Consider the following 12,822-nt stretch of genomic DNA (forward strand, 5'->3'; position numbering starts at 1 on the left):
CCTGCGAGCTCTTCAGCATCATAGCCACCTCCCACCTCCCCTGAGCACCCCCAGAGCTCAGATGCACGTTCAGAAGTACTGGCTTCCAGGGAGTAAATAGCCACTAAATTTCACGTCAGCTTGTCAAGAGCCGGGATCCTGTGGGAAAGCGAGCAAAGGGCGGCTTCTGTAGGAGCTGCAAGGCTTCGGGAAACGCTGCTGGTTGTCTGCAGCCACCGCAGGATCCCAGTAACAATAACCCCAAAAGGCTCTCTGCTAGCACAGGACTGGTGTAAAAGCAGACCTGGGGCGTTGATGGGGAGCACGTAACCCCAGCGGGTGAGGGGATCCGCGCGGGGACCGCGTTGACGCGGCAGGAAGAGCCCCGGGACGCGGGACCCCTCCGTAAGCCAGACGGCAGAAAACCCAGCCTCCTCCGGGGAGGATTTTCACTCGTGTAACTCTCACAGCCTTGCCCTAAAAAATGGGAATTTTGAGCTTTCAGAGCCATTTCCTCCAATTCTATCAGAAAACAGTTTAGGTGTCCTTCACAGGAACACGCGGGAAACTGTTTTCATGGATAAACGGACAGGTTTTACACCTTTTTTTATAGGGGGGGAGTATTTTCTAGTTACGTTAGGTGACTTTGCTCAGAGTCTCATCTGCATTCAGAGCCCGACGTGGAAGCACCCTGGAGGTGAAGGACCCGGCACCCCCCATGCGTCACTGTCACTTTCAGCAGATGCCTCCCGGCACGGCTTCCTTGCCAAAAGCTGAGCAGATTTGGGGCAGCGCAAACCACGTGCAATTCAAACACCGACAGAGTTAGCTCCCGCACCGAGATGGAAATCTAAAAATATTTCCGAAGAACGAAACCTTCGGTTTGCCTGGGAAACGCTGAAGCATGTAATCGGGACAGAACATCAACTCTGACACCTCAACAGCTACACGCGGCTCCGGCGTTGTGTAACGAAGGTCACACAATTACTTTGAAAGCTTTGTCTTCTGGATCTCTTACTCATAGGGGCAGTGCTCCGCTGGAAAAGTTTAGATCCCGACGTCCCACAGGAGCACGCGGTGAAGTCAATGGAAACATTCCTGCTGACTTCCCAACAGAGGTGCTGAGGCCTTTAATCATCGGTGATGTAATTAACGCGCAGTGAGAAGCACTGAGAAGCGCCCCTCTTAAAGCAAGACTAAGCTTCACTGCTTATTTTGACAGCCACCCCCCGCACACAAACCACCGGGGTTCAAATGAAAAGGCTACGTGGACAATCGTTCTTCCCATAGCAATGAATGACCTAAATTTAACGGCTTCTTCCCCAAAAAGCAGGTTCTCGATGCGTTCCAACTTCAGCCTCTCATTGTTAACGCGCTCGGCGTCCTGAGCTCTCTGCCTTTGTAAGGGCCGGGAGCCACAGACAACGTGGGATGACTACTGCCAGCCCAAGTTTAGGTCTTTTCTGGGCTCTCCAGGAGCGGCCTTCACTTTTATTTACGTATTTATTTGCCTCCTCCCTTCTGTTGGTTCCCGGTTTAAATTTCCTCCCAGCTCTCTCCCCAGCTCCCTTCCCCGGGGGACCCCCCGGAGCATTGTCGGGACAGAGCCCCCATTCAACGGAGGGGGAACAAAACGCATGTACGTCCGTAAACCCTGGCAGATTTGATTTCCAGCCCTCCCGTTGCCTTAAGCCCCTCGGCTCAGGGCCAGTTTGGCCCAATCTTCCCTTGGACCCGGTCCACGGTTCAGTTTCATGCTAAAACAGGAGCCCAGCACAGAAACATCCCCAGGAGCAGCGCCGCCTCGGCCCGACCAAGCCCCGGTTCATTTCCTGCGGCAGCACAATTCCCAGCTCAAGCTGTCTCGCTGGGAATTTACATCCCCGGCGTCCCGTTCGGACCCGGCCAGATGAAACGTGCTCCCCCCTCCAACAAATTGCCCGAGCGCCTGCGGCAGCGCGAGCGCTGCTCCTCCGAGGCTCAGACAACGGGAGCCGCTCCCCGCGCCCAAGCCCCAGCTCGCGGCTTCGTGCGTCCCCTTTTTAGGGAAAGAATACAAAAAGAACGGTTTGTTCAGGAAACGTTATCGCACCTAGGGAAAGAAGCAGAACCACCCATTTTAAGGGCGCTGCCAGCACGTCCTTCTGGCCCCAGCCACCGCCAGGATCGAGGACTGGTAAATGCAGGGATGGATTCGGATCAAAGCTGCTTTTACTTGTCTGACACTGCAGAGGCAGACCCGGCTCGGCCACAAGTGATGCTGCAGATCCACGTGTTACCGGCTCAATTTCTAGCCAGCCCTCGCATCTTTAGCTCAGTTCCCCGGCTCTGATCTCAGGTTATAGGCAGCAACCTGACCTGGTGGGCTCCTCGACGGAGCCCTGCTCTCAAAGCACCACCCTCCTGCTTCGGCACTCGCTCCCGCCGGCTGATGTTGCTCTTCTGGCCGAAGGCTTCTCCAAGGGAAGGTTTGCAGAATGTATCTGCAAACGAATTCCACGTTTGATGATGATGATGATAAAAAAAAAAAACTAAAATATTTTTAGAGAAACCTGGCACCCTCCCTCCCTTCCTGTGGATTCCTGGGTCCCCCTCGGCTGTTTAAAGGAATTGCAGCCCCGGTGTCTCTGCCAGCAGACTCCTGCAGGGATCGCCTCCCCTGCTGTCACTGCTGGTGGCCTCGGCCAGCTTCAGGTCCTGCCGCGCTCGTCTCGGTCCAGAGAGAAATATCAGGTTCTGAACACAAGCGATACGTGCACCGCGCCGGTCATTTGAAAGCCAGGCAGCTCCCAAGCTTATCTCCTTGGTGTAATCTGAATCTGCTCGGTTAAACGGGAGGATGTGCATGAATCAGGACAGCAAGGCTCTCTGTTACCTGCCTGGGAGCAGTGCTGGAAACACGCGTGACATGTGCGACCTGGTTTCTCTCGGTGCACTGGGCAAAGAACTCCGACAAACTAGAAGCCAGCACCGACCAGAGGAATTAAAATGCAATTTCAACAAACAAATACACACAAAAATTAGGCAACGCTTCCTTACAAGAAACTTCTTAGTGGAGGATGTTGGGACTGCTCCAGTATGGTTGGCTAACGAGTCAACTTTATCGTCCCTTAACTGGCTGGGTAACAGCTGGGACACCCCGTGTGCTCCTTCGTCTGAGCCAAGCACCAGCAAACGGGATGCAAAGACCTGGACGGAGCTGTCACAGCTATCTGTGCAGTACAGAAAACCGTGTGCACAAGGATAGTTGTAAAAAATACATACACGTATATTAAAAAAAAAGTGACCACTCCTGTAGTTTCTGAGTGCTGTCGTAATTTCTGCCTTTAAAAGGAAGCTATAAAAGCACAGCTGGGAGCAGGAGGAGCACAGATCTGGAACGTTGGATCTTCAGTTTCCGCAGCGTTTATTATTTATTTGAATTACCTTGCTTTATCCTCAGCTCCGCAGTCTTGGCAGAAACAGCCTGCTACCTTACGCAGACAGTGCCCCCTTTGTGGAGACCCGAATTAGAGACAATTACAGAAAAATGTGTTTTGCTTTTGTCTGCGCAGTTTGGGAACCTCCCTTAGGAGAGACCCGAGAAATCGTTTTAAGTTTGCGGAAATGGCCATCTTGTGTAATTAACCTGAAGAAAATGGTTATTTGTGAAGAACTCAGCCAAATAAGGAACCTACAGGACTTGCTTCTCGGACAGAAATTTCCAGCAAACTACGTTCAATTAGTGCTAATTTTGCACAATTGTTCTTCAAAGGCCCAGGTCCTGTCTTTCCACCAAGATTTGCCACAGGGGGATTTAACAGAGAACCTAAGCAGCTTCCACAGCTCCCTAAAGTCCTTGGAATTAATTTCCTCCTCCCTAAAGAGATGCCAGCTTTCTGTCCCTGGGTATATACGGATATTCCCTGTGGAAGAAGGGACAAAAAGGGATCCATCCCCTGCAGGCAACTTAATTTCTCCACATCCCCGTGCACCAGCCGATCCTACTTGATTCGTGTCATTCTGTCCCATCACCGTTCTCAAAAATCCTGTTTCCTGCTAGGAAAGCCCAGGCACGTCGTATTTGTGCCGGATGACACAGGAGCAGGACACACAGAACTTTCCTGTGGCACTGCTGATACGCTGAGCAAAACACGTATAGCTCCGTCACGACGTTCGAAGTCACTGCACGTGAATTCTCCCAGGAGATGTGAACGCACACACCGCAATCCATCTTCCCACCTCGCTAGTGACCAGAAAACCCCCAAACCACCACCCGACAGCTAGCCCTAGGTTCTGAACTGAAAGGAAGCGTGGAAATGTGGTTTGCGTTGTGCGCCAGCAGCAGCTGGAGTGGTCTCAGACAGATAACACCCACGCAGCGAGACCCCAGATCCTCCTGGCTGCCCCTCACCTCGGCTCCTCCAAGCACTCGGGTACTGAGGCTCCGCCACAGCCTGCCTCCTGTGGGGCAGCGCGTCCGAAACGGAGCCACCCGAGGGGCAGCTTCTGCCTCGAGCTCGAGAGAGGGGAGGTTTGTGGCACTTCGAGGTGCCGTGGGGACCGTCCCGAACCGGGAAATACCATGGCTCCGTTCCTGCGGGGACACCGGGCAGTCACACCAGCACAGGCAAGGCAGGCGCGGTGTGGGATGCCAGCCTCTGACACCCAGCCATCAGCGGCATTCGCGCTGCTCTCCTTTCGGGTTTCCCTGGAAATCTAGTTGCTATGCGTAACATAAAAAAAAGGGGAAGAAAAAAGGGTTAACTGCTTGCTATTTCTGTTCTTGAGACAGCAGGCTTAAATCTTGCAGGAGACTGCTTAGTCCTTATTGCCTCTCCTCCCCGTAGCTCTTTCAGGACAACTCCCCTCAACTGCAAAGCCATTAGCACGTAGTGCTGCACTTTCCCTGAACCCCAGCCCTGCTTTAACTCCTTCCTGCACCGCTCTTTTCCTGGCTATTTCGCGCCCTTTGATGTGACACCGCAGTTTCTGAGGCTGCATTTCGCCGGCCTTCTCGGAGGGAAGCTCCCCTAACCTGGCTGTCAGATGCAATCACTGGCAAAGCTACGAATCCGCCCCGAAAAAAAAAAATAAAAAAAATCCTGGAGATCTGAAGCTTATTTCCCTGCCTCACAGACTACAAAAGCACGACTGTTTCAAAGGGCCAGCGGCTCCTGGAAATCCAGCAGGCCCTCTTTGCCTTGCAGTGGTCATTTTGCTCGTGATTGATGTTCAGGAAGTGGATTGCTTCCCCTCTCGTTAGACCCTATCTGGATTCACAGCAGCGAGGATCAGCGAATGCTTTCCGCTCCGGCCCCTTTTAGCTCTGCCCGTCAATGGCCTTTGAGCCGCGGCAGCGCGGAGGTATTCAGCCCCTGAATCCCTAATTCCTTTCGGCCGTATCAAGGCTCCGCACACGCTGCCGCCCCGGGAAAGCCTTGCGAGCAGCTTCCCGTTTCGCTCGCTGTGCCAGCGATTCAGCTCCCCGGGATGCTTTGTCAGGGCGATAATCCCAGCGATTGTCTGCCGAGCGCTTCATGGCAATCAAAAGCCATTTAAGATTTCAGGTTCGTCTTCCTCTTCCCCCTCCCCACCTTCCCCCAAAGATGTCTTCCTGTCACCAGGACATTAGCTCGTTTCTTTTACCAGTGGCGGGGAGAAAAACGTGTTCAGCCCTACCGCAACGCTACCAGCTCTCATTATTGGGCCCTTCCGAGAGCTGACAGCCCCTCCGGAGGTTAAACCCAAACAGAAGCACAATAAAAAGTGATGCTCAGCCCTCCTTCCCGGGCCTGAAGGAGCCCGATTCGCCAAGTTGCATCTTTAACTGTTTTATTCGTGCACAGACGTTGCAGGGCTGGTTCTGAGCTCTCCTCGGGCACGGGACTGTTCAGCAAGCAGGGGCAAATCCAGGTGCCAGAACCCTTCCCACACCAGCACGGGAAAACATCCCGGACTAACGCCCGTCTCCGGACAACGCCGTGGTAACCGTCCCTTCGGGGACTCCTGACACCGCGTTTGGTGGCTGCTGGGCCGCTCGCTCTGCCACAAGACCCCTTACGAGACGTCCCAGCACGACTCCAGCCTTCCCGTATGTAAATGGGAATTGCAGGGCTCGTGGGATTTGCAATCCAAAGTGCTCCATCCCACGCCGTGAAGAAAAATACAGAACCCTGAAGAAACACATTCTTTCACCCGTTTCAAAGGATCAGTCACACACCCTCTGTAACTTAATTACAGGTCTACTGCCGTACGAAGGCATTAAGTCTCCATTACAACCGTCTTTGGTGCACAATACGCTGCGGATTGCCCAAATTAAGCAATTTGGCTGCGTTTGGTGCCCATACGAAGAGCTGCCCCTTCCCAAGGCCGGGGCAGGCAGCAGGACGAGGAGACGGCCTGGCCATCCCGCCCTGCCCGGCCAACGGGGCCACACGCTTCCCAGCGGGGCAGGGAGGCGATGGAGAAGGCTTTCCTTCAGCACAGGCACTGAGGGGATGTTTTATGAGGCAAAGACCCGCCCAGGAGCCCCTGTGGCCTGCTCGGAGCAGGGCTGACATTTTCAGCTCTTAACTCTTTCAGGCTCCCGGAGCGAGGGGCGTATTTCGGCAGGGCCACGTCTCCGGCACACCAGGCTCCGAGGCTGAGGGCTGAAGCCCTGTCCGCACGCCACCACCCCCATCACCGGGGTCCAGGACAAGCCGTACAGAGCACAAAGGTGTCCCCTGCTCCCAGCACGGTGACCAGGAGCGGGTTCCTTGCCGGCTCCACCTGGTGCAGCCCCCGGCGGAGGCAGCGAGCGGAGGCCGGCTTCACCCTTTGTTCCCAGGCGCGTTTGCTGGGGCTCCATCTCTTTCAGCTCGGCGCAGGGTCGGGGTGGGTTTTTTATTCAGCCCCCTCTCCGGCGGTCCCCGAACTTTTATTTTTAAGCCTTTTATGTATTATTACAGCTAGCCTCAGAAGGGGAGGATTGCTGTCTTTGGAAGGGGAGTCGCAATGACTCCTTTCGGAAGGGAGGACGGCCTTTTACACGTTACCACAATTACTCTCTTCGGAAGGGGAGGACGGCAGCGCCGTGCCCGTGTCAGGCACACCGAGGCGAGTCCCTCGCCCTCCCCAAACCCCTCGGCGACCACCACCACGGTCCCCCGGGGCCGAGCACGGAGCCACCCCTCAGCAACAAGCCTGTCCGTCCGCCCATCCATCCACCCGTGCATCCTCAGGGCGCCCCATCCCAGCACCTCAACCCCCCCCTCAGCCCCACCACGACCCCCCGGGGGCACCCCCGTCCCTCACCCCGCGCGGGGCTCAGCCGCATCCCCGGCGGCTCTGCCCCCATCACGGAGCCTCCCCCCTCGGCCCCTCTCACCGGTGGGCGGCCACGGCGCGGCTCCTCAGGTACTTCTGCGCCGTCATGACCCCCACGAAGAGGAAGCTCCGTGCCTGCGGGCCGGGGCGGCGCGGCTGGGCGGCGGCGGCAGCAGCGGCAGCAGCAGCAGCGGCGGCGGCGGGGGGCGGCGGGCGGCAGCCCACCGGGCGGGCTCGGCGGGGCCGAGCCGCCGCCGCCAGCTCGGAGGCTCGGGGCAGGACGAGCCGTGAGGCGAGCACGAAGCCCAGCACCAGCCCCAGGAGGACGCTGAGCCAGGCGCGGCGGCCGCGGCCCGCCATGCCCAGCCCGGCACCGGCCCGGCCCCAAGCAGCCCGCCGCCGAGCTCAGGCCCCGGGGCGGCTCCCTCACAGCCCCGCCGCCGCCGCCTCCTCCTCCTCCTCCTCGGCCACCACCGCCGCCGCCGCCGCCGCCAGCCGCGCCGAATCGCCCAGCGCCGCCATGGGGGGAAGGGGAAGGGACGGGAAGCGGAGGGAAGGGGGCGCCCGCCTCCACCTCCCCGGCCCTGCCCCTCGGCACAGGCGCCGTGTGCGGCCCGCGCCTCGCCGAGCTGCCCGGGGCCGCTGGCTCCGCCCGGCGCGGAGGGGGCCGCCCGCACCGAGCCCCCCGCTGAGGGGACGGGGGAGGAAGGCGGGGGGGGGGTGCGGAGCCCCCGGGGGTGCGGAGCTGGGGGTGCAGCAAGGGATGGGCCGTGGGGATTCGGGGGGGTTTTGGGTGTGGGGTGGGAGCTGTGAGGTAAAAGAGAGGGATGGGAACACGCTGGGGGGGCTGCTGAGGTGGCACGGGGGGTGCTGGGGACTGGCACCCAGGCAGGACAGCCAGCACAGCCCAGGGATAGAAACGCTCCATTCCCCCTTCTTCTGCACCGTCATGGATTGAGTACAGGTAGCTCCAGTTAACCCCACGCCACAAAACGGCCCCTGGGACACTGCCGCACGGCCCCGTCCCACAGCCAGGCCCTTGGTGCCCAAGCCCCGGCTCGTCCCCTGGCTGTGTGTGGGGCCAAACACTCCAACCCCGGCTTCATTCCATGCCACGTCTCCGGGCCATGTCGTTTGCCTGCTCAGGTGCCCAGGGAACAGAAGGCCCGGGCAGTTCTCTTTTCCCACCTTGCTAATTAAAGCTAGCAGAAATAGGTCAGTCTGTTTCCATCCTAAGACCGTAAGGACTGCTCAGCAGAGGGAAGACAGGGTGAAGTACTTCCCTTTAATCTGTCTGCACTAACTCTCCACATGCATTTCATCTGCAGAGTGCTTCGGCTTCAAACAGTGCAGCCCCAAACCCGTGACATTTTCAAGCAAAAAGCCTGCAGTCTTTACAGAACAAACGCAGCTGGTGCGGCCCACTGACCATCCACTTATCGGCGAGGTTCCTTCCACTCTCTATGCAGTTCTGCATCTCCCATTGCCAGCCTTTCCCTTTGCATCTTTTACAATTTATGTCGTGGTGTCATCCGTGACAAGCTCAGAAAGTCTGTTATTGAGCAAGGGCCGTTGTGAAAGAGACCACCGTGCCGCCAGCCTTCAGTGACGCAAACCTGGGCATATATGATGGATTTTTACAATCCTCCTATGGTGTGCCACATTTCTGGGAAGTGACAGGTAACACTACAAGCCGATCCTCGAATAAATGCTGATGCGCCTTGAAAAACATGCTTTTGCATGCTTTTATTGGTGCTGTGATGTCGCAAGCCTGATACTGAGGTCAGAACCGATGAACTCTTGTGATGTCAGGAGCAATGAATTACCCGAGTGCCATGACAATTGATGACATTAAACAAAAATAAAACATAAATAGAAGTGGAGAAGAAATGCAAGCAAATAAAGCAAAGAGCAGGAGGTCTCCTTTCGGTTGCCAGCAGGCAGAACGCAGCAGGATCGCGTGAGATGTACGTTTATAGGAAGAGGAAGAAAAAGATGAGAACTAAAAGGCAGAAAGCAGAGAAAGTGAAGAAAGCCCAAACAGGAAGAGAGGGGAGGCAGGGAAAAACCAGGAGAAGGAGAGGAGAGGAGAAGCACTGCCTGGCAAACACCAGCCAGCAGGCAGGAGGGGTTTCCGAGGCTGACACAGTTTGCCTTCCAGAGCCGCAGAACACGGGGAAAGGGTTAAAAATGCAGCAGTAGCTTGGGTGCAGCGAACGTTTGCAGTTTCCCAACAGTTCTGTGTTGCTGCCAGGCATTAAGAGAGGTGAAGAGGCATTAAGTGGTGAAGATCCCCCAGAAGGGCTCCTCAAAGGCTCGCCAAGCATCCTTGTGCCGCACGGAGCTGGGCTGCGCTGCCACCACTGCCACCTTGCCACCACTGCCACCGAGCAGAGCAGGCAGAGCCCCACGGGCTGGGGCTCACAGGGAGCTTTGCTTTTGCAACCTGGAAACTTCTTTTGGGGAACGGGGAGTGGGACCCAGAGTCTCCCTCAGTTCATCCCCATTAAAATGATCCCAAACCAGTTTTAACTCAAAATCCCTTTGTGCTGTGTAGTGCTTTCCATCCCTTGCACCGGGGGAAATCCCCACCCTGTCCCCACTGCTGTAATTCCCTTCTACCTCTCAGGATTTAGTGTTTTACTATTATTTCTATTGTTGCCCTGATCGCTTTTCCACCAGGGTTACCCTCCGCCTGTGCCACGCTGGCTCCTTTCAAAAGCTTTTCTGGTGAGGGCCCTCGCCAAACCCTGCTTCTCCCCTCGCCCCAAACAAGCCCGACCATCAGGTCCTAAAACTCAGGACGCCGACAGACGTTCAGACTAAGCTAAGGAGGCCTTTCCTCCTTTCCAAAAGGAGATGTGGCAAGTCCGTGAGCAGGAACAGGATTACTCTCAGCGTGCTCCAAATCAGCAGGAAAAATCTCCTGATTCAAGGGAAAGACACTGTGGCCTGTGAATTACAGGAAAAGGCAGAGCTGGTGTGGTTAAAAGGCCATAAAACAAGAAGGGTTGGGGCTGAGGAGCTGTCAGCTGGCTCCTTCCCATGAAGAAAAAGAAGTTAGTCATCAGAACCGAAAGCTCCGTGCGACTTCAACACACATGGAAACGATGAAGCGCAGGAGGTCGCGGAAGCGAGGGGAGCGATGCCGAGGGGACACACGGCGTTCGGAGCGGGCAGGGCAGCGCTGGGGAGCCGGCTTCGTCCTCCGCAGCTCTCCAGCACCAGGACACGGCTGCACTGCCCGGCTCGCGTGGCGTTACAGGGCTTCAGTTCTCCGCTGCCCTGGGGTTTGGTGTTTTCCCACCTCCCCGCGCCTCCCAGCGCAATTCCAGCCCTGGGGAGAGCGCCTGGGAAGGGGAAGGGGCACTTGGGCAGTGCCAGCCTTTAAGCCCCACGAGGGGAGGCACGCTCAGACTTCACCATGGCAGGACTGTGAGTAATGCAAGACCCCGCATCACGCTGCCAGCTACAGGGCTGAGATGCCCAGTGGGACTGAGATCGGACGGGAGATGAACCTAATTTTCGGCTCGCATCAGGGAGGCTGGCTGCCCTCTGTCCTTCAAGGCAGGTACACGAATACCTCCCACGCTCAGGCTTCAGCCTCAGCATGAATGAACGCCACTGCCCTGTTGTCTGTGGCTCAAAGCTCAGACTTCATCTGGGGGGGAGACACCCCGCTATGATCCTGTGCTGGCCTTTGGCACTGCCAGGGCTCGGTAATCGCTTCGCCCAGGGACCTGGAGGGTGCTGCAATGAAACACGGTCACAGCACAAACCTATCGAAAGAGCAGCAGCTCCTCGTGGCAAGGAGCAGCTCTGGACACCACAACGTCCTTCCAGGCAGCACCCAGCCACGTGGGCCTCCCCAGGCACACCTACGGTGCCTCACAAGATTTTATCTTACCATTTTTTACACAAATTCAGGGAAAACTTGAAGAACACACGTTAGCTCCTCCAACACAAGTAAAAAACCCTGCCCTTCCCCTTGGTGGCCTAGAGTAAGCTTTAAATCTTTGGCCCAGCAAGGTCGTACTTCACAAGCACATTTCAGTGCCTTCCTCTATTAATACAGCATTTATTTTCAATAATTATTTTTCTAACATAACTGCCTGCAAGCAGAAACAGGCATATTCTTACGCCGCGTGCCTTCTGTTCCGCATGCAGTCGGTGGGATGGCTTGAGGACATTTCTCGAGGACGCTCAGAAGCCTGAAGAGGATGCTCGCTGGGCGTGCTGCGCCTCCGGGCTCCCATCCCACTCGAGATTAGCACACGGACCAGCCGGGGGGGGGGAGCACCCTTGTCAGCCCCCAGCAGTTTAGATTCACATTCAGGTTAACAAAACAGTAATCCTCTTCTTTTTTTTTTTTTAAATGAAGAAAAAGCCACGTACTTGAAGCAGAGAACCGTTTGGTATGCTCGCAGAACAGATGTCATCCTTTTGGAACAAAGGAGCAGGATAACAGAAGAGGGGACACTGCCCGACGTAGGAAAGAGATGATTTTGCATCGCAACCACTTTTTCCCATCGGTTTTGATCTGTGGTAGACCCGCAGCAACCAGCCCGCTCACAGGACGTGCCTTCCACATTATTACCATCTTCACTAGATTTTAAAATAAGAGTTAAAGAAGTGAACTCGTTTGCCAGTGCCCCAGAAACTTTAATTATTAATGTTCCAGTACTTAAACCGATACTTTAAAAACTACCCAGACGCTGGAAAATGAGCGTACTTCGTACATTCAAGGTAACAGACTCATGGTGGAAAAAATCTCGCTGGGCACCCGGCAGCGTTTGTCTTTGTCACGGTATTTCCAGCACCGTTGCATTTTCCTGAATGATGCAGAAACTCCTGCCCCGGTTCCAGCACCCACTTTTTTTTGTTTGTTTTTTCACCCCCATCCTCATCTGGTCCTGACCCGGACCAATCCCGACTTCTCTTTGGCTGAATCACTCGGAAGACACCCGCTGAGGGACACGGAGCCGCCACCAGCTGCTCCTTGCTTAGAAAGCCAGGCCAACATTGCCATCGCACGGCTCAGCACCGCAGTGCAGCACCGCAGCTCCCCTCCCGCAGGAGCCTGGGGCCGCCTTCGGCTGCCCCCTTCCCGGCCAAGGAACCTGCCCCGGCTTTTTGGGGAGCGGGAGGGGAAGGCAAAAGCACCCCGCTCCGCACACAGCCCCTGCTCCAGCCTCCCCTCAGCAGCTGGGGCGCGGTGTGCGGTACCACATGGCTGCTTTGCATCACGCAGGGGGGGTGCAGGAATTTGCAACCCGCTACCCCCAGACCAGAGTCATCAAAATCCCTTGAAAAAGCCCAGAACGTGTTATTTAAATCAAGCGCCAAGATCCCAAACTCCTAGGAAGCCGAACAGCTAACAAAGTGGCAAGCACCTTACCAAGAAGCAGGGAAGTTACGAGACCTTGTTACTCTTCAGTAAGCAACAAAGCTTCAGGATCCGGGGTTTGGGTGGGTTTGGGTTGGTTTTTTGCTTGCATCATGTAGGGCAACCTCACATTAGCTCCCCACTTTAAGGCATGCAGGAAATCAGGG

General features: G+C 56.1%; 1 protein-coding gene across 1 annotated transcript in view; it reads right to left on the reverse strand.

Annotated features, from left to right (window-relative positions):
* The window catches only part of CHSY1 (chondroitin sulfate synthase 1), a 63,643-nt gene extending 55,947 nt beyond the window's left edge, over positions 1-7,696 (reverse strand). Inside the window, exon 1 of the mRNA XM_035335398.1 lies at positions 7,331-7,696. Within this exon, the coding sequence (XP_035191289.1) occupies positions 7,331-7,629 (299 nt within the window). The 5' untranslated portion in view covers positions 7,630-7,696. The remainder of the gene's footprint in view (positions 1-7,330) is intronic.
* Positions 7,697-12,822: the final 5,126 nt, after the last annotated feature.

The sequence above is a fragment of the Oxyura jamaicensis genome, chromosome 10 (genome assembly GCF_011077185.1).
Source record: "Oxyura jamaicensis isolate SHBP4307 breed ruddy duck chromosome 10, BPBGC_Ojam_1.0, whole genome shotgun sequence".
Classification (NCBI taxonomy): Eukaryota; Metazoa; Chordata; class Aves; order Anseriformes; family Anatidae; genus Oxyura; species Oxyura jamaicensis.